Here is a 27,355-nt window from a genome sequence, read left to right on the forward strand (position 1 = left end):
GAAACTAAAGAGTTCCGGAACGCCTGAGGAATGAGATCATTTCAATTAAAGCGCGTGGCAATTACCGAATGATAACAGGCTACTCGGCATTGCAAGTGCAGGAGAGCAGGTCTTCTGACAAAGAGGCAGACACAAAGTGATGTGGTGGAACTACTTAACAACTAACAGGTGAGTTTGGATCCAAACAAACAGGACTTTTACTCTCTTTTACACAAACAGGGTTTATATATTTTGTTACCACACACGCACACACACACACACACACACAAGCAGGATTTTATAGGAAAACACCAGATCCACGGAAACAACCTTTAATCCACGTCTAAAAGCTGTGGTCGCCTCATGAAGCGAGCTGCACTGCATTTAACATCTCTTTGCATGCTGGTCCCCACTTTAAGCGGAACACTGCGGTGAATTAGCAGAGGCTGTTGAGTTTTTGATTGCAGTTTGCGGTGCAAATAAAGTCAGGAATGAACGACACCATTCAGCTTTTCCAGGCTCTCGGTGATTTTCTGGAGAAATAAACCTTTTTTACCATCGGTCTGTTTTTCTTTCGTTGCGAAGGCATGACCAAAGGGAATCACTTCAGCATATAAATACTGTTAGCGCTGATCATGATTTGAAGTTTTCATGTACAAAGCAGCCAATAAAATATAATTTGCTGATGTTTTAGCATTTAGCCGCTTCTGTATAGTGACAGGTCATTGTGGAATAAAAGTCTTCATGTGAAATCTCTAATAACTCTGCAGGGTGCCGTCCTAAATAAATTGGAACATAAAATAAATTTGACTTGAAAGAGAAGTCTCTCGCAATGGAAACTCCCCACAGGAAGATAGTGGTTTACCAAACTGTCCAATCTCTGCTTCACTCTGCGCTGGTGTGTGTGTGTGTGTGTGTTCTGTTAATGAAAGACTAGCTTCAATGAGTTCTGAAGGGATGAGGCTCTTGAGGACACATGCTGAGGTCCACGGCTGAGTCCTCCGAAGCCAACTCAGAAGAGGCTGACAGAGGAAAGAAAAAAGGAAGAAAAGAAAAGAAGAGGTACAAGAAAGAAAGAGAGACAAACAAAGGGAAGAGATGGGAAAGAAAGAGAAACAGAAAAGGAAAGACAGAGCAAGGGAAGGAGAGACAATGGGAGACAACGAGATGTCTGCCATGCTTGAAAGGAAGACAGTGCCATCTAGAGACCCCATGTGACATTTCTGTGCACACAAACTTCACCTTCAAGCACTGATTTTATTTTGTAGTTATTTAATTTAAATAACTTTAAATGTTTAAATCTCATTCATTTGTCTAATGGATAATTTAGCTGTCCCATGAGAGCCTAAATTAGATTATATTTAAAGTTTCAGAGGCTTTTCTTTTACTTTGAAAAGAGAATAATTCTTTGCAACATGTTTGCAGAAAATCTTTAATCCTGCCCAATTCTGCTTTTTCAGAAAGCAACACCGTTTGCTTCCAGTCGGGGTTCCCAGGCTCTGCATGTTCCATTGGGGGCCAGTTGGGTTTTCACAAAATTGTGGTTTTCTCCATGACATCTTGGCACATTTATCAGCTTGACAACGATAACAAATGTCCCTATCCAGAGCTCGATCACACTTGTAATTGTCTTAATGTCTCTGGAGGATGTCACGAGTTACAGGGAGAGTTACACGAGAGAGCACTGTGAGAAGAGAGAGAGAGAGAGAGAGAGAGAGAGAGAGAGAGGGATCAATTGGTTGCGTGATCAATTTAGTGTGCAACGTATTACAGCTGTTCAACATCAGCTGGGTAAAAAAACATGCCTTATTAGTAGAAGGCCATTATTTACTTAAAAATTCTGCCATTTATGGAAAAAGTAGCCCTATTTTTTTTTTCTTAAACTTAAACTTTATTTTTATTGTCACATACATGAAATTTGGACTCTGCATTTAAAGCTGCAGTGGGTAGAAATTGAGCAAATATGATTAGAAAAAGTTATTTTTATAGATCGGTCACTATATCCTGACAGTAGTGCATGAGACAGGTAATCTGAAAAAAATCATGTGTCTCGGTGTCCTCCAGTGCTCCTAACGGCATCTGCAAGATTTCACAGACCGGAGGAAAACAACCAATCAGAGCCGAGCTGGAGACTTGCCGTCTCTGAGCAGCTGTCAATCACTTACAAACTCTGATCAAACGGTCAAACGGTTCAAATCTGAATCAATATTCTGTTACTGTAATGCCTATTTCTCACGTAAATGTGTTCAGAAACAATTTGTAGTGTACTGTTTAGCTGTAAAATGATAAAGTTTGTGACCCAGCCGACATTCTGAGATCAGTTGAGGAAATACCGAGCACCGCCCACCAGCCGTTCTCATTTTACAGCTAAACAGTACACTACAAGATGTTTCTGAACACATTTGAGCCAAGAAATAGTCATTACAGTAACAGAATATTGATTCATATTTGATCAGCGCTGCCTAGTTTGATCGGAGTTTGGGAGTGATTGACAGCTGCCTTCGTTGAATGAACAGCCAATAGGAACGCTCTCTCTCTGAAATGACCTGTGATTGGCCAAAGTCTCCCGTCACAGGCAAGATGTTTTAAAGCCTGAAAACAGAGCCATGAGGAGGAGCAGAAGTCTAGTTTTGTCTCAGAACACTTGAATTACAATATGCTGAAAGGTTATTATGGGATTTTACTGCCCAATGATGCCAAAAATATTCTGCCTACTGCAGGTTAAAAATATTTGGCTTGAATAATGATCAGCTAATCTTCAATATCCACAGAGGGGCAGTCTGCTCACCTTAACCCTTTCTATTTTATTCAGATATTTAAGGTCACAGTTTTTTGAAACAGATCCTAGACTTTAATCACTTAACTATCCCCGGGCATGAACCTGTGAAAAGGATCATGTGCTGTGTACTGCATGGGGGGGAATTTCCCTAAATAGCTGTTTAACTAATAGTGTGCTGAAGCTTCGCTGGATAAAAAAAAAACCCACCATAACCCTCTACATCACCTCACCTCTGTCTAACAGAGAACTCTAAGCTTTCTGTCTCAACTCCACTCCACTCTGTTTTAGTCTGTAATATTCTTGCACATGTTCAATTTTGCACATCTACATTTGCACATTTACTAAATCAATTATTTTTTTATTAAAGAACAAAACATTGCACACTTTGCTAATGCAATAGTGTGTTATTGCACACCTGCTAATGTATATAGAGCACCAGACTTAACCGAGCCTATACTCCAGAGATTGTGTCCATGACACTAACTCAGATATTCTGGATTAGAGCAGATCTTGTGGACGGAGTTGGGAGGAAAGGAGAAGGAATCATTCTCTCATGTTCACTGAAGGAGATGGCTAAAGGAACAGGAGGCGTTGAAAGTGATCCTACTTTTGAGGAATCGCTCTGCTTCCTGGCGGTGTGGAAGCCCTCCCATGTAGTTTTAGATGATAAAAAACATACAGGAGAGAATATAGAATTATTGTATATTTACTGCATGCAAACAAAGATGAGACATACAAAGTAAAATGCACTTCATGTTGACCGGTGTGTGAGAAACGACACAGAGCTGTGCAACAAACATGCACAGAAGCCAATAGGTGCAACAGACTCACAGAGAAGGCAGCTTTCTGGGCAATAAATACAAAGTTGTTCTATTCATCATGAATAAATTCCCTTCACAGGGAGTTTGTTTGAATATGCTTAAACAGTGCAGGTGTTCTACATGATGCTAACATGTACATTAGTAATTAGACCCAAAATGTTAACTTTTCTCCGGCTATAGCAGTGTTTTCAGTTAAGATCCGGGACCTTGAATTGCTCATTTTAAGCTTTCGTTAATTTTTCCTCCTTAAAAATCTACAACTTGATCTTTAGTCTTTGGTCTGATCAATCTTTCAGGCCATTTTCCAAATCTCTCTGGACCGGAGGGCATACCTGCCAACCTTGAAACCTCAAAAATAAGGAAGATTTCTTACCCAAAGACGGGGGTCCTCCCAGAAAAATGTGAGTTTCAGCGACTATGTTTCCTGCATTCTGGTGACTTTTAAAGAATGAAAATAACAAAATAATAAGAACACTGCAACAGATTTTTTAAGTTAAATAGGCCTACTTTTAATTTAATTCTCTGGTGTGAACTTGTGTGAATCTCTGGCATAAACTAATATTCATCAGTCTTTATTCATTCATTAATTTTTTTTGCCCCTGCTGAGTATTTCTTTCTCTTAGTACTCTCCATTTCCCCGTCCTTCTCTCACTCACGCAGCACTGTGATGTGATGTGCAGCAAGCGCAGCTTAAAACCACAGCTCTCTTTCGTCTGGAAATGGCATTAGGTGTAGCTGTATTGTTGTCCGAGAGGAAACAGTGGGGCTTACAGACACTGTACAGTGCCAGAAACAGGTTGAGATAACGAAAAGGAAAAAAAGGTGTGACCCTGGGAGGAATTCGGGAGAGGGCAATGAAAAACGGGAGTCTCCTGGGAAAATCGGGAGGGTTGGCAAGTATGCCAGAGGGTGGGCGCTACGCTTCCGCGACAACGCTGTCGGTTGAGGCGGCATTATCAGCTGTAACTGCCGTATGAGAGCAGTGCAGAGCGGCAGCCGTGAGCTAGCCAGCGGGGTAGCCCGGCTATGTCAACAAAGCACAGAGAACCTCTGATTATAACACACACAGAGGGAGGGAGACTTCATTCTCTGCTCAGGTAGACATTACTCTTATATATCTTTACATAGCAAATAGTTGCTTGCTGCTATATTAATGCTCTGGATATCGTACAGAGAACCTTTAAGAATACAGGGTTGCTGCACATTTTGCCATTCACTCTGGATGAGAGTTGGTAAAAGGCCTAAAATAAGTGTGCATACAACACATAAATGAGCAATTCAAGGAGCTGGATCTGGGTAATGATCCTCTGCTTCTGAACGGGATATTTAATACATGGCATGTTAACATCATTGTTTCACTCCAAATGACATTCTCACTATGGCTCTTAAGCTGAAAAGTGCTACTCGAAGCAGGACCGGAACACATCCCGGTGATTCAGGAGGTCACAAGGCAAACACTTTGGATACACATACAGTTTCCACAAGTCAGGACATACTAAGGTATGTTCAGAAGCATTTCAGTTCAGAAGCATTTCAATAAATAATTATAATTATAGGAAGATAGGACTTCAAAATGTTTGAAAAATGATATTAACTGTATTACTATTAGAAAATAATAAGCAATTCGCAAATTGGGCTCACAAAATGCTCTATTTGGGGTTAGTGTTGTAATTGTCCGAGTTGTTTTTTTTAAGGTTTGGGTTGGAAGAGCTCTGTAGAAGGAGAGGAGGTTGTCAGTTTTGGTGAAGCAGGAAGTTCTTGATGGGTTGTGGTAGCGGTAACGAGGGTATGTGCTTTAGGCGATTCTTGCCCATGGCTCTGCGGATCCTGATGCGACACAGGTGTGTCAGCCTGCGAGGGCATCCTGAGAAAGAGACAAATCAAAGGTGGATCTCCTTAACAGCTGCAGCAGAACGGCACTATGGGTACATGATTAAGGCCCTGTTCAGACCTGGTATTAACATGCGTCCTCAGTGATCGGATCACAAGTGGACTGCTTGTCAATGTAGAAATGGGGGAGAGAGAGAGAGAGCGGTGTGACATGCAACACAGGTCTCAAGGCCAGAATCAAACACGGGACATTGCAGTTATATGGCAACAAGGCGCTCAACTAAATCTGAACCTTTTCACATTTTTCTTTGCCAGTCATGGCTTTTATTACATTATATGATATTATATGATATCATATTTTGTAACAAAGGATAAATGATTGGGTGGTTTAGAGGCAACCACTGACAACTAACAACAAAATTAGCTAACAACAACCTTAATGCAAATTTGTATTAACGCCACTGATTTCTTTAACGCATTAACACAATCAATATTTGGGAGGTTGTAGCGGGCTCACTTTTAAAGCTAGAGTAAAGTGACTTGCATCATACGCTAAGAAGTTACCTCAGTTTTAGCAAGGAAAAACTGTCATGGCCATTTTCAAAGGGGTCCCTTGACCTCTGATCTCCGTTCTATGCGTACCCACGAGTCTCCCCTTTACAGACATGCCCACTTTATGATAATCACATGCAGTTTGGGGCAAGTCATAGTCAAGTCAGCACACTGACACACTGACAGCTGTTGTTGCCTGTTGGGCTGCAGTTTGCCATGTTATGATTTGAGCATATTGTTTTATGCTAAATGCAGTACCTGTGAGGGTTTCTGGACAATATCTGTCATTGTTTTGTGTTGTTAATTGATTTACAATAATAAATAAATACATACATTTGCATAATGCAGCATATTTGCAGTTATTAATCACGGACAATCATGCTATTAATCCCGATTAAATATTTGTATCAATTGACAGCCCTACTCAAAACACATTCATTTGACAACTAAAAGTCCTGAACTACCTCGAACTCTGTATGAAACCCGTCCTTGAACATATACTGTATGTGTTAGTAATATCTGTCCTCACTGATGCCTGCACATTCACAGATTTTACTCACTCCTCGCCTCCAGGAAGACCCTGAGCGCCTCCGGATCCACCTTCCTCCGATTAGGAGCCTCCAGCTCTAAGCCATCCCAGGGCGCGAGGTCCGGGTTGGCCCCGTGGTCCAGCAGCAGGTGGATGAAGGCTACCTCGCAGCCGTGTCGTAGCACGGCATCCAGCAGGCAGGAGGCCAGGCCGCGGCTCAGAGCCTCTTGGCAGACGGGCCCCGTGTAGTTGAAATCAGGCTGAGCGCCGGCCTGGAGCAGCAGCCGGAAACAGTGGAGGTGGTGGTAGGCGGCGCTGATGTAGAGAGGACACACCACCAGAGTGTTGAGGGTGCGAGCACTCAAGAGGAGCCGGGGACCCAGCTGGTGGTCCATGTTTACATCAGCATTGAACCTGGACAGAGGGAACCATGGATACAGTTTAACCTTTTTTTTAATCTTGATGCCCTCTGAAGATAATACAACTACTTGAAATTCTAATATTTCAGATGGGCCACATTTAGCCAATATACTGTGCAACTAGGTGTGTGTCTAGACCAGGGGTCTGCAACCTGCGGCTCCGGAGCCACATGCGGCTCTTTAGCCCCTCTCCAGTGGCTCCCTTTGGATTTTTAAAAATGGAAATGAATAACTGTTTTTTGTTTACATTTTCATTTTTATTTATCATTGTTGTAGGTCTATGATATGACGATAGGACGGAGTATTAGGGCCACATTAGGGAAATAAAATCTGAGATTTCGAGAATAAAGTCATAATATTATAAAGTAGTAATTTTACGTGTTATTTTCTTTGTTTCTTGTAAAGTTATGACTTTATTCTGGAAATCTCATATTTTTTTTCCCTCAATGCGACCCTAATACTCTGTAGTACATTTGCACTTTGGCCCTCACTGCATTAGACTTATATACTATATACTTAGACTGTAAACTGTGTTACCTTCATCACAATGCTCAAATGTTTTGTGGCTCCAGACAGATTTTTTTTTTGTTGCCTAAAATGGTTCTTTTGATAGTAAAGGTTGCTGACCCCTGGTCTAGATCAAAATATTGTGGGTAAAATTAAACATTTTTGCCTTTTGTCTGTTCAGAATATTTTTTTCTTGTCAAAGATTCATCGCAACACATAGGACTACTGTCCCATATGGGCTGCCGGTGGGACCCTATGATTTGTTTTTGTGCATTCTGGGAAAGATGAGACATGTTTTTTTGTAAGTCAGGAAATAACAAAACTACTGCCTGAAGCAGTGGAACACATTGCATCACACGGCTAGCAGTAGATCATAATGCTGACCTCTAGACAATCCACTGCATAAACAAACTAGAATTACTGCCTCGCAGTTGTAGCCTCCGCCAACCAGTCAAGTTGCAGTTTGTCTGTCTGTCCAAAATGTCATCACTTCACCATTTTATCCTGTTAGACCAGGGGTCTCTAACAGGTAGCCCGTTTCTGAGTGGCTCGCCAAAGGTTCAAAGAATATGGATATAAATGTGATAACACAAAGTCACTTTGTAAACCTGTTTAAATTTCGGCTGAAACGTTATTAAAGGACCATAAAAGTAAGACAGAAATGATGTCTGCTGTTGGCAGTGTACAACTTGGTGCTATGTGTAGCTCTAGCTCTCAGAGGAAAAAAGGTTGGAGATCCCTGTGTTCGACATTTGTATTAGTCATAACTTGCATATGAATTCTTGAATTCTTGGTCACAGCGACCTCTGACCACCAAAATCTAATTAATTCATCTTCCAGTCCAAGTGGCTGTTTGTGCTAAATTTGAAGAAATTCGCTCAAGGCGTTCTTGAGATATCGCATTGCCAAGAATGGGACGGACGTGAGGTCACAGTGACCTTTGACCTTTGACCACCAAATTCTAAGCATTTCATCGTTGAGTCCAAGTGAATGTTTGTGACAAATTTAAAATTCCCTTCAGGCGTTCCTGAGATATTCATGAGAATGGTATGAACGGACGGATGGACGGATAGATGGACAGACACCCTGAAAACATACAGTAATGCCTCCGTCAACGGCTATCACGGCGTGGAGATATAAAAAAGGGAAGGCTCAAAGATGGACTGGCTCGGCATGGAGAGTATCCCCTAGGGATGCACCGATACCAATAATGGATCAAATATCGGGACGATTCTGACTCAAACAGCTGGATTTCGAATCAATGACAACGGGGCCGATCTATTCAATTCAATTCTATTTTTATATACCATATACATTATATACTGGAGTTTTAATTCCTATTGAAGTTTTGACCAATTTGTTGCTGCATTAAAAAGGTTTACACTTGAATTGCATTTCCTGTTCATTTTGAAGATTTTTTTTTACCAAGTTGCTGGTGTACGATTTATTGTTTTAATACAACTCAGTATATGTATATCTATGTATTTATTGGAAAGCAATGTTCAAGTCAAGCCTGATGTTGCCTTACACATAAGAGAATGATCCCAGTCACTTCCACACAGTGAGTTATACAGCGTATTAATTAAACACTGGTATCAGATCGGTACTCGGTACCACAAAGCCCAGGTATCGCTATCGGTATCGGGACTGAAAATGTCGGATCGGTGCCTCCCTAGTATCACCCGTCACCAGTTTTCAGAAGTGGGAGAAGGGAGAAAAACAAATCTTATTGCCAGTATACTGTGTGAAGATACACATTCAACCCATACAGTATATGACAAGTGAGAAAATTTTTTTTTTTTTCTGCTTGTTTAACACAGCCACAGATCGCCGCTCCATGGCTCCAGGTTTTTAGACTGATCCTCTCCTAACCTCACCTAATGAGCTCCTGCAGTACGTCCAGCCTTCCCACCCGTGCGGCGTGGTACAGCGGCGTGCTGCGGTGGTGGCGACTTCCGTTGGGATTGGCTCCGGCTTCGAGGAGGATGCGGACGCAGTCCAGGTGACCGTTCACAACGGCCACGTAGAGGGCCGTTTGACCTTTCACGTCGACCAGGTCCACCACGGCTCCCTGGGCGATCAGATAAGCCACACAGGCGGCGTGGCCTGCTGTGGCTGCGATCCGCAGAGGGGTGCAGGGCAGACAGCCGCAACACCAGACAGACTTCTCATTGATGCGCCTGGCGGGGAGAAGAGGGAGTAGTTATCAGTTGTATCCAACATATTGAGTTATGTTTGCACTTGATGATTTTTTGTTGAATAAAAGCAGGCCAATGACCATAAAACCACATTAAAAAACAATAAACGTACCAAAGTCTTAAAAATATCATTGCTGTGTGGTCATCACAAATGAAATCTTTACGACAGCTACCTGCTCAAATTTACTGCTTTCAACACTACTGCCTCAGGCAAGTTGGGATAGGCGGGGCAGGGAGATCCCAATGAAATAAAAAGTGTTTTATTGAAATAACAGCATGTTGCAAACCATGTGGAATGGAGATGAACTGCCCTAAGCCAGTAATAACGGGTTGGCTGGGTGTGGAGTATGAGTGCTGCATACAACCACTGTGGGATTGGGGTTAAATGAGCGCTGACCACTCTACGATGGTCCCGCCTGGCTCTGACATTGTGAGCATTACATGTTCCAGTACCTGTACAGACAGTGTACAAGTGAGGTGTTTGAGTCCCACCGTGGCCACCGACTATAAACCATAATGCACACATTGAGAAAAAGGAAGTGTTTGGTTAAAGCACTGTGGCAACGAGGATAAAAGTACCCAGCATATGGTGTGTGTTATGCAGCACAAGACTGTTCTGTGGTAGAGATGTGTAAGGGCATATTCTGTACAGCGTGTCTGTCACTCAGCAGACCTGCTGAACAAACCCACACGGCACAGAGACCACAAACCACGTTACTGCCACACATGAGCATTCTGAACAAAAGCTGCCAGTTCTGCAGTAAGACGGAGCATTCAGTGTGACCGTTGAGGGACGAGGTCTATTCTGCACGTCTACAACAGCAACATAAATGACTCTGTCAACAAAAGTGCTTTACATATAAAATAGGGGTGTCAAAGTTAATGCGATAATAGCGTGTTAATGCACATTCGTTTTAACGGCGCTAATTTCTTTAACGCAATCGATCTGAGGTTATAGCGGGCTCAGTTTTAAAGCTGGAGTGAATAAACTGGCATCATATGAAACTAACTATGAAACTAAAAAAACTGATGAATCCTTTGGTATCAATCATGTCATACTAGCTTGTCGGAAAGGAGGCTAGATGACGCTCCAAACTTTGAAAAGGTATCCCCTTGACCTCTGACCTCCAGATCAGTGAAGGTTAATTGGTTTCTAAGGGTACCCACGAGCCTCCCCTTTACAGACATGCCCACTTTATGATAATCACATGCAGTTTGGGGCAAGTCATAGTCAAGTCAGCACACTGACACACTGACAGCTGTTGTTGCCTGTTGGGCTGCAGTTTGCCATGTTATGATTGGAGCATATTGTTTAATGCTAAATACAGTACCTGTGAGGGTTTCTGGACAATATCTGTCATTGTTTTGTATTGTTAATTGATTTCCAATAATAAATATATACATATATTTGCATAAAGCAGCATATTTGCCCACTCCCATGTTGATAAGAGGATTAAATACTTGACAAATCTCCCTTTAAGGTACATTTTGAACAGATGAAAATTGTGCGATTAATAATCACAATTAATCACGGACAATCATGCGATTAAGCCCTAAAATAAAATTGTATTATATTCAAATTGTTATTATTACTCCCTCCTACCGTCTGAAGCTGTCTTCCTGCAGCAGGTTCCTCAGGGTGTCCAGATCTCCGACGTAGGCTGCGTTGTGCAGCCTCATGTCATCCTGCTCCAGAGGTTTGTCGCAGAACTGCTCCTGGAGCCATTCCTTCAGGTTACGGCCTGGTAACGACACAGATGACAAACTGTCAAACTATCATATCTTCAAATAAAACTGATGTGTACTATACATGAGTTCAGTGGTTCCCAAAGCCTTTCTGCAGGGATGAAATATGATAAAAATGATAACAAATATTTTCAAATGTTTTCAGAATCATCTTGTAGTGTACTGTTTAGCTGTAAAAAAAAATAAAATAGAAAGTTTCTGAACCAGCAGCCATGTTGAGATCAGTGGAGGAAATACCAAGCACTGCCCACCAGCCGGAGCAAACTTTCTCATTTTACAGCTAAACAGTACACTACAAGATGTTTCTGAACACATTTGAGGAGAGAAATAGGCATTACAGTAACAGAATATTGATTCATATTTGATCAGCGCTGCCTAGTTTAACTGTATGATCGTCCGCGGACCCCGCGAGTGATTGACAGCTGCCTCCGTTGAATGCACAGCTAATAGGAACGCTCTCTCTCTGAAATGACCTGTGATTGGCCAAAGTCTCCCGTCATTTTTAAAGGTCCTATTTTTTGTGTTTCTACTAGAACATGTGTACATGCTGTAATGTTAAAAAAAACTTTATTTTCCTCATACTATCTGCCTAAATATACCTGTATTTACCCTCTGTCTGAAACACTCCGTTTTAGTGCATGTCAACGGAATAGCAACGGAATTGCGTTGCTAGGCAACAGGTGGGGTCCATGTTTGCTTCTTGTCAGCTGATGTTATTTACATACACTGCAACAGGAAATAAACTGGAACACATTTAGAATGTTAACGTTTAAAACTGTGTGATGATCTATATATATTGTATATTTGTGACATCACAAATGGACAGAAATCCTAACGGCTTGTTTCAAACGCACAATTTCTGAATATGGGCTGTGTGTATTTTCCTGTGGATTGAGCGTTTTGATAGTTTAACAGTATTTATATAGAACTTAAACCTGCTTTATAATATAAAAGACATGGAAATCTCACTTTTTACAATATGGGACCTTTAAACCCTGAAAACAGAGCCATGAGGGGGAGCAGAAGTTTAGTTTTCTCTCAGAACACTTGAATTACAATATGCTGAAAGGTTATTTTGGAATCTTTTGCCCAATGATGCCAAAAACACTCTGCCTACTGCAGCTTTAAATTGCATTTTATTGTGCAGGTGTCAACCACTTATATAAGCTACATAAGAGCTCAAATGGTCAACCTCTTGTCCAAATCCATCCACTATAACTCCATCATTTGTAGGGATATGAGAACATTAATCATGCTGTAGATGTTTACTGACTGCTGGGGCCACACCTCATTACAGTCCTCAGGAGGAGTCACCTCACAACATCACTTGTTGTTGTCCTGCTCATTGAGCTCTTCCTGTTAATGTATCTGCCGTCCTTTCACACACATGGAGGTACATGCACCCTGGAGAGGACTGATGAATCATGCAGACATGGTTACCTGCAGCGGTGGCACTGGGCAGATCAGACACAGTGATGAGAGGAGGGAAGGTGATACTGGGCGGCTCGTCAGCTGCAGCCTCTGGACCGTCTGGACCGTCTGGACCGTCCGCCATGCTGCTGATCCGTTACACCTGGACCTGGACCTGGAGCCGCAGCAGGAGATCTACACCAGTTACCCCCCGAACCACGGGAAACTCTACCGAATCAGACCAGAGTCTTCACAATAATACACCAGTGTGATTGTGACTGACAGAGTCTGTGAGTTCACTGCGCAACTTCCTGACTGCGCTCAGCTGGACGATTTAAAGGGGACGCGTCGCTTTATTAAAGCTGCAGTAGGTTTCTTTGAGCAAATATGATAAATAAAGTTATTTGTATAAAACTGTCACTATATCCTACGACGGAGCATTAGGGCTACATTGAGGGAAGAAAATAAATCTGAGATTTCGAGAATAAAGTCATAATATTACGAGAAAAAAGTCATAGGCTTACGAGAGAAAAAAGTCGTAATATTATGAGAATAATTTCAGAAGTTATTTTATTTAAATTTTCAAAACGACGGTTTTGTGAGAATCAAAGTCTGAATTAATTTAAAATATTTTACGCCCAGCAAAGTGAAATATTATACTTATACAGTTAAATTGAAGCATTATTGATGTTACAGAGCCGTCCGTCAACGTCTGTCATGAACGTTATCGTCACTACCCCATTGCATTGTGGGATATGTATGCCGCCGTAGTGTAAGCGTTGCATACAGTAATATTTCACCGGATAAAGTATGTAGTTCACCTACTATTGGTGTCATACTATGGTTTCGGACGTACAAAAATATTTCACATACTGTTTTAGCGTACTAAATAGCATGTTAGTGTGGAATTTCGGACACAACAACATTTTTTAACCCGGCCGCCTTGTTGAAAACAGTCAAGCCAAAACCAAGCACCGCCCGCCGGCCGGAGCAAACTTTCATATTTTACAGCTTTACATTGGCAGACATAGACAATTCAAAAACATACTGATTTTTTTTTTATTCCCCAACATGAAGGTCTAAATGTTGTTTTAAAGCCCAAATTCTGGGGAAATACTCAATCTTTTATTTATCTATTTTTTTTAATTTAGTTGACCTGGAACAAGTAAAATCTCCTACATACTGTATATGATACACAGCATATCCATGTCTCTGTGTACAAAAGGGTTAGACATTCTGTTTAGCTGCGCCTAAAAGGTTGTGTCAACCGTCTTTCTGACAGTTAATCTTTGATGAGTCATTTTTGAGTGGGCACACCACGGAGGCATGCAGCCACGGCTCTATCTAAGAATTGATTGCATCAAACCTTTGACGTCGAGGCCTTGGTGGTGCTCTAAAAATACACGGAAAGGTCAACAGTGCCAAGTCTCCCCATAAGTGGACAGGTCGCTTACAGACTTCCAGCTTTGTAAGGACAAGGTAGTTTCAGGGAGGAAAAATAAAGACGATTCTGAAATTCAGTTGTTTTGATGAGCAGATTTCAGGTCAGTGAGCTGTGATTTGCAGTTATAATTTTGAGACATACAGTAGGCTATTACTTATTGAAAGTATGCAGCCCAATTCAAACCCATATAACAAGACCTGGGAACATGGTGTGCAGCTCATCCCATCTGATTACAACACTAAGAACAATAACCATTTAATAGTAATTTAATTATGAACAAAGTCAGATTGGAGAGGTTATTTAACCACTCCAAACCCGGCCCTGTGTTTTATCCACACAAAGTGCAGTTTATTTTCAGAATTGCATTTAAAAAAGTCATTTGGATTAACATAAGGATTAATGCAGGCAGGGGTGTCAAACTACATTTTAGTTCATGGGCCACATACAAGCGCAATTTGATCTCAAGTGGGCCGGACCAGTAAAACCATTGCATGATAGCCTATATACAACAACACCTCCAAATTGTTCCTTTTTTCTTTCTTTTTTTAATTGTTCACAATTAATGAACAATCCATTTACAAAACAGATGATTAACGACCTGAGATCTCGCTGATCTCTCGGATATGACAAAAAAAGACGGACTGTTGTTTTCTAAAATCTAGCCAACAATTCATTTATCTCCTCTGTTCTCCATTGGCCTGGCAACTTCTTGTATTTTTTGCCATGATGAGTCTGAAAGTGGTGCCGAATATTATATTCTTTGAGTACCGAAAGATGCTCTGAGCCAGCCCATGAGACTGTTGTCAGGCTATGAAATATATCAGTTGCTATAACTCCCTTAGATGTGGGTCAATAGGAGCCTACTACACCTGCTAGTAGGTTTTATCATCTATTCACATGATAGATCACCGAAAGAAGGCATAAAATATCACGACAGCAACCGTAGTAATTATGACAGGAACAGGAGCAGAAGTCAACATAATGTTTTTCCCTAAACTTAACTAAGTGGGGCTTTTTTGCCTAAACCTAAAGAAGTTGTAGTTTTTCTGCCTGAACCTAAAGAAGTTGTAGTTTTTTAACCTAAACCTGTTGTTTTTTTGTTGCCTAAATGTAAAGAAGTTGTTTTTTTTCATTGCCTAAACTTAGCTGATTTTTGTTGTTTGAACCTAAAGAAGTTGTAGTTTTATTACCTAAACCTGTTTTTTTTTTTGGATTACACATAAAGAAGTTGTAGTTTTGTTGCCTGATCCTAAAGAAGCCTTTTTGTTTGTGTTCAAAATGTGACGTTTCATTCAGTTTTACAACATGTTAGAACGTGTTGCTTTTAAGTTTTCTAATGACCAACATCTATGGTGCTTATAGCGACTGATAACACCCATGTAATGGCCTGATAACAATCGAATCGGGTGCAGCAACACACTAAGCACACTGGTTTCTCATTCTCTGTGAAGAATAGGACCTGGTCCGTTTCTCTTGGAGAACCCGACACTCTGTCATTTTCCACCGACGGCTCCTGCATGAAGAGTAGCCTACGCCGGACAGTGTTGTGTCACATAACCTGTACGTAGGTACTAGGTATCTATAATAGGAATAGCAATGCATTTTATTGAAAAATTAGAATTAATGATTTCTCTGCAATTTTCACACTTTGCAAAGTCATCCAATGGGCCTTATTGGACATTTCGGCGGGCCTGTTCTGGCCCTCGGGTCATATGTTTGACACCCCTGGATTAGTGGGTAACTGTAGACAACAAAAGTGAAAGTGAAAGGTGTGGTCACTCATTAGCAGCATGATCCATTGTGAAATTCAAAGGGAAAAATCAACTGAGGTTTTTATTAATAGTGAAGAGGCAGTCATGTCTTAAGTCACTTCTTCTTTGTGGAAGCCCACAGTTAAAAGGGAAACGCAGATGGACAATGTCCTTTCCTTGGACTATGCTGTAGTCTTATCTTAATCCACCTGTTGAGACTGGGGCCAGCGTCTTTGTCCATGCCTTCTGCTGTAGGGGCCTTCAGCTAAATCTCCAACTCGCATCACAAATGCTCTGTCCAAATCTTGCCTAATAGTTGTTAAAGGGGCTTCCTAATATGCTTTGTGTGTGTTGCAGCTGTTTCTTGGCTTGCCAGAGAAAAGTTAATAATGCTAATGTTACTTGAGGGTCTTAAAAAGAAAAGTTAAATGTTTTACTTCTGTCATGTTGGACTGGGCTTCAAAAGAGTCTCGTTGACAGTGTGACTAGGCCGTGCCAGACGCCACAAGGACTTCACATGGACTCGTCGAAATCACAAACCAGGGCCATTTATCATTTCGCTCATAATGTAACTGGAGCGATCCAGACCTCTCATTAAGTTTCCATTAAAAAGGCCAACTTGACTTTGGGTCTGTAACTTTCTCTCAGCAACAGTCACTACTCTCCACTTACTCAAAAAAAAAACAGAAGAGGAAACAAATATTTATTACAAGGTAACCATTTATTTCACTCCACTACAAAATTATATAATTATTTGAACTATGATACAATCTCCACATATACATAATGTACAGTTTAAAGAGAGACACAGGATATGATACAAGTAGTTTACAATGTGCATTGTCCTTTCATAAAAGACATATGAACATGCAGGTTCCCTCTTTTCCACGAGTTTTGTTTGTACGAGTTTTAAATTTGACTTTTCAAAAGGTTACAGTATATTTGATGGACTAAATATAATACTGATATGCAAATGGAGTAAAATCAGACTAAATGAGAGTACATGTTAACTGTTGAATCCTCAGAGTGAATAGCTCTCAGTCAAATGAATAGCATTAATATTGATATTTCCCACTTAAAGGGACTATTTGTAACTTTGTACGCGCATAAATGTAGCGGGTCGTCACACATGCGCGCTCGCAAATGCGCGCTCGCAAATGCGCGTTCGCGTGTAGCCGCTGTACCCTCCTCCTCTGCCTGCTCGCCTTCACTCAGACAGCTCAGCTCGCTCCACCTCTAGACGTGAACGCGCGCTCACTACACACTGCAGAAGAGTTAGTTTAGCGCTGAGAATATCTAGTGAATGTTACAGTGGACGTTTGTGCAGAAATAACTGCTGCAGCTCCTCCAGACCAACAGGTTTTCCGTATCTTGTGAAGTGACAGAGCTCTACAGAGATTTACGTAGGCTTCTCGTTACCGACCGGGTGCCGGTGTCTCCGGCTGCGGGCGGAGAGAGCAGGGAGACACGCTGGAGAGCTCCGCTGCATCAGCCTGCACTTAGGCAGGAAAAGCCAACACTAGGATCAGATCCAAATCATGTTCATGGAGAGAACTTCGTCTGGTCAGCTAACATTACTGCCAAGCAGCTGAAATATAGAGTGATATTGTGGTTTTAGCTGACGTGTGTCGCCTCACTGTTTTGAGTGATGCTCGTTCAGGTATATTGAGCAAGCACGAGCCCGACACTGACTTTCGTTGATTTCACGGCCACAGGTGTCGCTGTTAAGAAGCATTTCTAAAAGTGTAATTTTTTTTCCTTGTAGCTGTTGATGCCCATGAACATTTCTTTCCACTCACGATTTCTTGCCGTCTGTTCTACTAGATTAACGCTAGGGTAGGTAATCTTAAGAAACCAGCAAGACAACGCTAGATTTTCAAAATGATCCAACCGAAAAACCCAGCCCAGTGTTGCCAACTCTTTTCCAATGGAAGTAGCTAGCAGCACTAGCTCCAAAAGTGGCTAAATCTAACGAGAAAGTCGTCAAGTCGGCGACACTGACAGCGAGTCCCTTCAGGCTTCCCTCCAAAGCCACTCCCCATAAATCATCATTATGAACATAAACAACAAACATGGCTATTGTTAGTACTTTACTTGTTAGTAAATGATTGGACGGGATGGGACGAGATACCAGATTTTCCCTTTTTTTGTCAGAGCATTTGATTTAAAAATTGCTGTCGGGATGTAATGAGAATTTCAACAAATATAACAAACAATGTTTTTGAAGAAGATTACCAACCCTAGCTTTAACCGTTTCTAGCTGTACTGAGATGTTGTGCCACCTATCCTATTGGTTACCCATTGGTCTGATGAGGCAGTGGAAGTGGAATCCCGTGTTTGGGCAGACGTTTTGGAAGTCTGCGCAGAAAAAAGAGAAAATCTAGCTACAGTACGTATGGTCATCACATTCACATTTGGAAAAACTAGTTTTGATACAACTGGGAATTATATATAAAAAAAAAAAATTATTTAAATAATGGATTACTACAGAGCCCCCATAGACCCTAGGAGAAAATGTGTATTAAGTTGTGCCCTTGAGGTAGTAACTCGTTCCCTCCAGTTAGTAACTCGTTCCCTCAAGTTAGGTATCTCGTTCCCTCAAGTTAGTAACTCGTTCCCTCAAGTTAGGTATCTCGTTCCCTCAAGTTAGTAACTCGTTCCGTCAAGCGAGGTAACTCGTTCCCTCAAGTTAGTAACTCGTTCCCTCAAGTTAGTAACTCGTTCCCTCAAGTTAGTAACTCGTTCCCTCAAGTGAGTAACTCGTTCCCAACTTTACCGAAGTACATCATCTAGGGGCGCTCCGTACATTAGCAATGTGTGGACTGTCAGGAATGATTGGAAGAAGTACTCTATAAAGTAACTCGTTCCCTCAAGTTACCTAACTCGAGGGAACTAGTTACTAACTTGAGGGCACGACTTAATAAAAATGTTCTCCATGGGGGTCTCCGTAGATTACATTCATCAATACAACCAATTGTTTTTTTAATAATTTTGTGTAAACACTGGCAGTCTATATCTGCAGTAGAACTAACAGAGGTAGCAACTGCACTTGTGCAAGTAATAACAGCATCTAAAATGACATTACTTTAATATGGTATCTGCATTTTCATTCATGGTGAGATGGGCCACTATGCAAGGAATGGTGGCTGACTAGTCTGCTTTCAGTTTTGTTATTTTGTATTTCACTAACACATGGACTACAGCGAGATGGCATTGTTGTAATTTTAAGGAAAACTGGGACAGTGGTGTCTTTCAGTCACATGTCTTTACTATTCAATCTCCTACTGCAATTATTGCTTCATATTTTAATATAAGCTACATCTGTAAAGCACATTTCTTAAAGTCACAAAAGGAGCTAGTCAAATATTGTCGTATTATTATTTTTTTTAATTTATAAAGAATTGAAAGTTCCCACTAAAAGTTGCCATCTGACCAAACATTGTCTCCATCCCAAAAAAGAAACAGTTTGGCAAATCCTACAATAGAAATAGAGTGGAGGGACCTCCTACGATGGCGGGGTGAAGGGATATACGCTTATTTTTTCCTGACAGTACGTTAAATGAGTGTGTCTATGTTGTGTTTTATAAGATCAGTAAAAGAGATAGAAGAAAGAATTGTAACACTGCTTTGCTGCGAAAGCAACTTGAAGTTACACCTCCACTAGTCACTCTATAAAAGTGCAGCGGTGCTGTGGAACAGTGAAATAACATAGATAAACTGTGAGTATTGTTTTTTTTTACAAGAGGGGATAAGGTTGTTGTAAGCACAGGAAATGGTTGCTCAAAAGCATCTTTTCTTTCTTTTTTAGGAAGGGTAGCTTGAGAGAGGAGACTTCAAAGTGGGAAAGAAAGAAGACCAGTGTGATCTGTGAAAGGTCCCAGGACAAATTCAAACTAGGACACCACAATTATATAACACACATTTCAATAAAGTGCTAAAGAAATGAGTCCTAATACCCGGAAATGAGTTAGCATTTTAGCACTTCCGGTTCCCTCGTCTGGAAGTCAATGGTTTTTTTTTGAATGGGTTTTTAGTTAAATGCCTGAAATAAGGTCTGGGGTTAACACACGTTTAAGAGATTTTAACGTTTTGTTCTACGCGATAAAATACATCAATAAATACCCCACTCATGAATTTTGAAGCCTTTGTGTGTCTTAAAAAGGCGGTTGCTAACATGTGGCTAAATGAGACTACTGAACGTCATCACGCCAACTTGTTGTGTATACTCACACTCATATGACCGCGGTGTAGTTCATTTATAGCCTAACGTTAGCTTTTTACTTCTGGCGATTGCATTTACGCTTTAAAAATCATAAAAGTGGTGTTCATTTGTGAAGATTATCTTGCTGAACAAAACGTGTAAGTATCATCAACGTATGTTTGCCACAGAGCTGATTTTCTGTAATAATCCAAAACCCAATGGAAAAGTCCCATTGGCTTTTTGTTGAGGGAACCAGGGCGATGCTAGCTTCCTAGATGGCCTACAGAAATACATCATCCCTGGAGCACTCTATCGATTAGACACTAGCACTATAGCAGATGTAACAACCATGATCACAAGCTTGCTTACTACTTCAATCCAAGTGTACCGCAGTGGCTAAGCAAAAAGTCCTCACAGCCAGGAAAAATAAGAAGTGAGGCAATGAAACAATCCTAACCAAAATGTGCCACACTCTAAAAAACAAGAATATAGGCTTTACAATTTGGTCCAGTGATTGCTGAGTATACAGCAAATCAAACTTTTACGTTACTTATTGTATATTTTTGAATATATAGGGCTTTTGATGAACTCACCCAGCATTAAATACAACTATTTAGTCTAACTTCCGAGTCATTAACTGTGCACAGGCTCATTCCACAAAGGCACCATTACAGAAAAGTGGTAAACGTTGGGGCAAGGTTAGTGTGCAGAGCAGGAAGATATTTTTTTATTCATTAATGTATTTATCAGTCACAGCATATGTTAGAATAGAGTCAGACCTTCGAGCCATCACGTGGAGCTTTTATTTACTAGCGATGCACCAATACCGGTTCGGATATTGGGCCAATCGGTAACAATGGGGCCAATCTATATAACTCAATTTTATGTTTATATACTATATACATTATATACCCAAAGCCCAGGTATCGGTGCATCCCTATTATTAACCAACGTGTGACTGATGGTGTCCAATATGTTTGGGTCCATCTCCTTTTCCGACAAAACCCCTAAAAGTGCAGTGTTCTCCAAGATAATTGTCTTAGCATTATCCTGGACGAGACACTGTACATCTTTAAATCTTCAGTGCATTTTTTTAGGAACGTTTTTCTTTGCAGACCTTGTTTCTCGACTTCAGGTTCGGGAGGAGAAGTTGATTCCAGTCACCATCTTCTGGATCTTCTCTTCATTCTTCAGTATGTTGGACCTTACAGCACAAATCTTGTCCTGCTGGTCCTTGATCAGCTGTTCTAGTTCAACTAGTTCTGACTTTAGAGGTTCCACCGCCCTGTCTGTCGCTCTGTAACACACACACACGCACACGCACACGCACACGCACACGCACACGCACACGCACACGGGATGATTATTTGCTTACATGCAATGACATAAAAGTAATTTGTGTATATCCCACAAAATCAATTTGTACGTAATCCACGTAATCGTGTACTAGGAAGTATAAAGAGCGACAAACGCCGTGTAGGGGAGGCGGTCGGGGTGGATGGGTGGGTAAAAAAGCACAAAACCTTTGCCCAGGTGTTCGTACCGTGTGTGAAACCAGAAGTCAACGTTGATTTGTCACCAACTTCCGTACTTAAGTAACACTACATCCGTAGTTATTTTTAACCCAAACCACAATCTTTTTCTAAACCAAACTAAATAGGTTTGTTGCCTAAAACTAACAAAGTTGTTTCCTGAGAAGACAGAAGTTTATTTAGAAAAGACTGTAGGCATATAATGAATGGAAATTTTTGTGTTGCTTTGTAGGAAAACGCACGAAAAATGAGGAATAAGGGCCTTTACACAGCGCGACGAGTAAACAACGCAAAAACGCAAAATACTCGCCTGCGGATATTATAAGTGTAGGGCTTTTATTGTGAAAGGTAAGAACGAAATAAGTGGTCTGCGCTGCCTTTGTCAAGGTTGAAAGGAGTAATGCATTTTGCCGTCTTGGTTCGGACTACAGTGCCTCGAGTTGGCAACCCGTTCTGCACAGTGTGATTGGTTGATGCTTTTATTCGCGACAGCTCAGAAAATTGACCTCGTTCCTCAAAAATGTTGCTTATCACTTTCAATTTAAGATAATAAACTATGACAACACATGCCTCACACAATATATAAAATGACAGTGTGATTACATCCACATGTGACCTGTGTTTTTAAGAGAAAAAGAAGAGCTTAGGGATGTTGATAATTAACCGTTCAATCGTTAACCGACATTAAGCATTTTAACGGATTAACGCTAATAATTAATTAAAAAGCTGAGAAAAACTCGTCACTTTAAGGAGAAAAGCTGGTCCACCTTAAGAGCCCACCTTAAGACAGTCTGAGCCGGCGTTACAGATACAGGAAATTGGCTCCCGTCTATAGCTCGCTTGAGCGGAGGAGTTGTAGCCTCGTAGCATTTATTCACCGACAAAGTGTACACACACTGTCTGCTACACCTACGATCACAGCTATAACGCCACACGCACACAGTAGGTCGGAAACTCGCTGAAGTTTTGCCGAGCTGACAGAGCGTATGTGTGTGACTACGGGGAGCACGAAGCTACCAGCAGAGCTACAGATGCTAACGTAGCACAAACACACACACTGTTTGTTGGATAATCGCTATCATTAATCCGGGCAGACAGAGTGTCGCTACGCCGGGCAGACACACAGCTGACAACCTGATAAACTAAACTAAATGTGCGGTGGAGACTTTTACTGGGAAAGTGGCTGCATGTCTGCGACACTAAACGCAGCATCTAAGTTATCTATCTGCTAAGTTAATGCTCCCGGACGGTGAAATGGAGACAGTGAACGCAGCATCAGTCCCGTACGGGTGAACTGGCGACTCAGTTGTCTGTTGTGCTCCAGCAGCTGGCGCACCGCTGCATGCGAGGCACAATTCCTGTCGGTTAACGGTTAATAATCAGTTAACGAGGGACGGTTATCGGTTAAGAACATTTTTCAAAATTAGCATCCCTAGAAGAGATAAACAGAAATTGTTAGGACTTTCCTGTGATACATAGTGTTGATATTCCTTTCTTTCACCATAACAAGAAAAAGTATTATTTTGGAAGCAGCATTGAATATGAAGTACTGGAATCAGTAAATGATATATGAAGATAGCACCTCGCATGAGATGGGGATAAAATGCGTGTTGTGTGTGCAAACCTCACCTCTGCTCCTGCAGCAAGGCCTGTGCGTGCTCTTTGTTCTCCCGCCGCCAGGTTTGTAGTTCAGCTTGCATGGCGTCCATGTCTTCCTGTATGTAGTCCATGATCTTACCCAAAGGCAGGGTGCTGCGGCACACCGTCTGGATGGATGAGCGGAGCCGCTCGATCTCCCGCGTCACCATGTCCTGCTCTTTCTTCCGTGCCGCTTCAGACACCACGTTCTGGAAGTGGAGGTGGTGAATACAATGGATGAGGTTTTGGGTAATGGAATCTTTGGTGCTGTCAACTTACAAAAGAATAGGAACATTAAATAAAGTTTGAGGAGTGTCCTGTACATGTTAGTATTTGAGGAATGATTAATTCTATTTCATAAGCAGGTTCATCTAGACCCAAGCCTTAACAGGCGTAGAGAGAAACTGAGATGTTTTCATTTCATCTGCATGATTTCAACTAAACGCTGTATCAAACAGCTGTATGAACACACACAAAAATCACTTGTGTGTCCCTAGACCAAAACATAATAAACCCTCTTTAGGAATTCTACCTTTGCCAGCTTAAGTCTCAAATGCCCAGAACCAGAGCAAGGCTACATTTAGTGGTTTAGGATTTCAAGGCTAAAAATGTTAGGCAGGAATTCTACCAACCTAGCTGTATATATAAAGATCAAACGTGCGTCTGAATTGTGTTGGCCAAAAGTTGGGGGGACTGGTTGATGAAGGCCTCCAGTGTATGGTGTGTGGTTGGGGGGTGGGGGGATGGGGGGGTTCACCATATCCAAATTACACTCAGTCCCTCGATGGCAAAAAAGGGAGCAAATCCAAGGATGTTTGCTCAGCTGGGCTTCGGAAGGCCTCCGAGTGTGTGTGTGTGTGTGTGTGTGTGTGTGTGTGTGTGTGTGTGTGTGTGTGTGTACTGCGAAAGCACTCAGTATTGCAACCCTAAAGCCACACACACACACACACACACACACACACACACACACACACACACACACACACACACACACACACACACACACACACACACACACACACACACACACACACACACACACACACACACACACACACACGCTCACACACGCTCACACACGCTCACACACACATACACCAAGCAGAGGTTCAGGTGAAGCATACAGTGGACACACACAGCCCCTCAGCACTCTTGGTCTTTAAGTCTTGTTTATTTTAGTAACAGGCTGTGGCAGTGGGCTTATTTTACTACAGTATTGAGTAACAACTACTACACTTATGTCTCCTTTCAAGTTCAGCTCTTGGCCCAATTTATACCATTTGGCCCCACAGATGGGAGCACCTGCCTTCAGGAGGCAGCAGGAGTCATATTCACGACAGCGTGTAAACTAAATGACAGCTTCCTCTTCAAAAACACACAAACTGTCACATGTGCTCAGCGTAGCTGGCACATACAGCCTTATCAAGCCATCTCTCTCTTAACACAAACCAAACAGCTCAGTAATTAGAATTTGAAGCGGCAGCTTGACCAGACAAGACCACACTGCAGAAATGACATCAAACATCGCTGCCATCATGTCTTTTACAGGAAGCAAGTACAACTTTCTGACAACCTCGCTCTTTGTTACCTATTTGTGGTGGTTAAAAAAGAGTGTGAGGGTTGAAACGCCTCGGCCCAGCGGTCCCCTGACAAGGTGGGTGGCTTTCCACTGGGCGCTCTGAACCCTGCAGCTAAACAAACACTCTACGGCTCATTCGGCCTGCCTGGCTGTGGTTTGGTCTGCACGGCCCAGACAGGACCCATGGCTTCAGTCTATTTGCCGTCCCCTTGCTACCCCACCGCCCCCCCCTCCCTCCCTCTCTCCTTCTCTGTTGGAAAATAAAAAACTTGGCGTGAAAACATGACCCCTAGTTCGTGTGCACTCCGTCCAGGTGGATATAAATCACAGCTTTATGGAGGTCTCTGTCGGGGTCTACGAGACCTGTGTGCTCCTAGTTTTCCTTTTTCTCACCCAGATCACAGAACAATATTTAGACGTGGCGACCGCAGAGGAGTAGGAGGTGAGAGAGAGGAGGAAAAGGGGTGGAGATGGGGCAGGTTTTCCCATTATCTCAGACAGTGATGAGAGCCTCAGGCAATGGGGAAGACACAGCCTCTGGCTGGCGCTAGAAAGGGCAGGTGGACTAATGACAAGTGGAGGTAGCTCGGTTTGAGGTGTTTTATACCTACAGTATCGTCCTGTAGCGTGAGATGTCTCTATCTTCTGGAACTGCACAAATAAATTGGAGAATTAAAATATCTAATCTCGATTATTCGCAAATTAATCGCACATTTTTTATCTGTTCAAAATGTACCTTAAAGGGACATGTTTTAAGTATTTAATACTCTGATCAAGATGGGAGTGGGCCAATATGCTGCTTTATGCAAATGTATGTATATATTTATCATTGGAAATCAATTAACAACACAGAACAATGACAATTATTGTCCAGAAACCCTCACAGGTACTGCATTTAACATAAAAAATATGCTCAAATCATAACATGGCAAACTGCAGCCCAACAGGCAACAACAGCTGTCAGTGTGTCAGTGTGCTGACTTGACTATGACTTGCACCAAAACTGCATGTGATTATCATAAAGTGGGCATGTCTCTAAAGGGGAGACTCGTGGGTACCCATAGAACCCATTTTCAGGTCAAGGGACCCTATTAAAAATGGCCATGCCAGAATTTCCTCGCCAAAACTTAGCATCAGTTTGGAGCGTTATTTAACCTCCTTTGTGATAACTAGCATGACATAGGTTTTCTAGTTTCATATGATACCAGTATCTTCACTCTAGCTTTAAAACTCAGTCCGCTACAACCCAAAACTCACAAGTTGCATTAATGCGTTAAAGAAATTAGTGACGTTAAAACAAATTTGCTTCACGTGTTATTATGACGTCAACTTTGACAGCCCTAAAATAAATACTTTAATGGCGACATGTGAATCCTATGAGGTTTTTGTGGGCTGCCTAAATCAGAAAATTCAGATTTGGCTCCCCTTTCACTTTAACTCTGCTTGTTGTAAAACTGCAAGGTGCACTACAATGTGAACTTCACCCAGTCATCACACGTCGAATCAGCTTAATTAAGAAAAGCGTGCAAAAATGTGATTTATGGACTGCTTATAGGGATTTTCTGAGGCAGGAGGAAGACATTCGTCAGTCTCCTTCAACAAGAGAAATGGCGTGCATGCATAGAACCTGTCAGCGGCAGAGCAACCTCTAGGGTATCATTAGCTGGGAAAACAATAATTTAGAAGCTAGCTGACAGCGAGAGATTAGCTTCCATCATAAGGAGAGAGGCTTCATTCATTCGTTACTGTTCATTAATCAGCTTCCTTTGGAGGATGAAATGTACAAACCTCATTAGAGCTGCTTTGCCCACAACCAAGCTGAATCAATTTAAGTTCAAGTTATTGTGGTGACAGTAAGTTGTGGCACAGCAAGCTCAAATGTCACTCTTTATGAACTGCTCTTTCATCATCACAAACACAAATGAGAAAAATAAAGGATTTGTCAAAGGACGTATAGATGATTGAAGCCCACATGCAACAACTTCAGAGGTTCTGGGAACTGTTCTGCTGGCTACTGGTGAGCATTTGAAGACACTGATGCGCATCCCAATGGTTCTTACAATGTGTAGAAGATCTGAGAGGTGAGCCAGGGAGCGAAGCATACAGTAAAATGAGAACTGGCTCTGGGCGCTGTTTATGAGCTTACTCGCCATTTTTCAGAGCGGGCCATTCAAAAGTCTAGCTAGATCATAAAAATAGCTTGGAGTCAGTGAGGTGAGGAGAAAAGCTTACGGCCACTGAGGTTACAGGATGTTGTTGCAAGGTCACTGTAGCCCCTTGGGGAGACAACTGAGATCACCACCCTGGGCTACGGGGTGAACTGAAAGGACACTTCCAGATGGACCACTGCACTAACTGAAAATGGAAACTGTATATATATATATATATATATATATATATATATATATATTTTTTTTTTTTTTTTTTAAAAAGGTGGCTC

At 41.7% G+C, this 27,355-nt stretch overlaps 2 protein-coding genes across 4 annotated transcripts in view; both read right to left on the bottom strand.

The window, feature by feature from the left end:
- Positions 1–232: 232 nt before the first annotated feature.
- Positions 233–13,098, bottom strand: asb1 (ankyrin repeat and SOCS box containing 1). Of its 2 annotated transcripts, none has more exons than XM_074658198.1 (5): positions 12,801–13,098; positions 11,218–11,356; positions 9,294–9,596; positions 6,522–6,904; positions 233–1,663 (listed from the first exon to the last, which is right to left on the bottom strand). In XM_074658198.1, the coding sequence occupies exons 1-5, from the start codon at positions 12,913–12,915 to the stop codon at positions 1,611–1,613; spliced, it is 993 nt and encodes a 330-aa protein (XP_074514299.1). In that variant the 5' UTR covers positions 12,916–13,098; the 3' UTR covers positions 233–1,610. The 2 variants fall into 2 exon arrangements, with proteins under 2 accessions (XP_074514299.1, XP_074514298.1); XM_074658197.1 differs by lacking the exon at positions 233–1,663 and adding an exon at positions 3,449–5,443 and having other exon boundaries at positions 12,801–13,097.
- A 3,569-nt stretch (positions 13,099–16,667) lies between these two features.
- traf3ip1 (TNF receptor-associated factor 3 interacting protein 1) overlaps positions 16,668–27,355 on the bottom strand; it is a 32,701-nt gene continuing 22,013 nt past the window's right edge. For both annotated transcript variants that reach the window (XM_074658185.1, XM_074658184.1), the window contains 2 exons: positions 23,328–23,545; positions 16,668–21,463 (listed from right to left, as the gene is read on the bottom strand). In XM_074658185.1, coding sequence (XP_074514286.1) covers positions 21,298–21,463; positions 23,328–23,545 — 384 coding nt within the window. In that variant the 3' untranslated portion in view covers positions 16,668–21,297. The remainder of the gene's footprint in view (positions 21,464–23,327; positions 23,546–27,355) is intronic.

The sequence above is a fragment of the Sebastes fasciatus genome, chromosome 14, assembly GCF_043250625.1.
Source record: "Sebastes fasciatus isolate fSebFas1 chromosome 14, fSebFas1.pri, whole genome shotgun sequence".
Taxonomy (NCBI): domain Eukaryota; kingdom Metazoa; phylum Chordata; class Actinopteri; order Perciformes; family Sebastidae; genus Sebastes; species Sebastes fasciatus.

What these genes read in the sequence shown, in the direction of transcription:
- asb1 (XM_074658197.1), bottom strand. Translation starts at nt 12,915, where the DNA reads ATGGCGGACGGTCCAGACGGTCCAGACGGTCCAGAGGCTGCAGCTGAC. An exon ending in CAGGAAGACAGCTTCAGACG is followed by an intron (nt 9,597 to 11,217) that starts GTAGGAGGGAGT and finishes TCTCCCCGCCAG; the next exon opens with GCGCATCAATGAGAAGTCTG. An exon ending in GTACTGCAGGAGCTCATTAG is followed by an intron (nt 6,905 to 9,293) that starts GTGAGGTTAGGA and finishes CCCTCTGTCCAG; the next exon opens with GTTCAATGCTGATGTAAACA.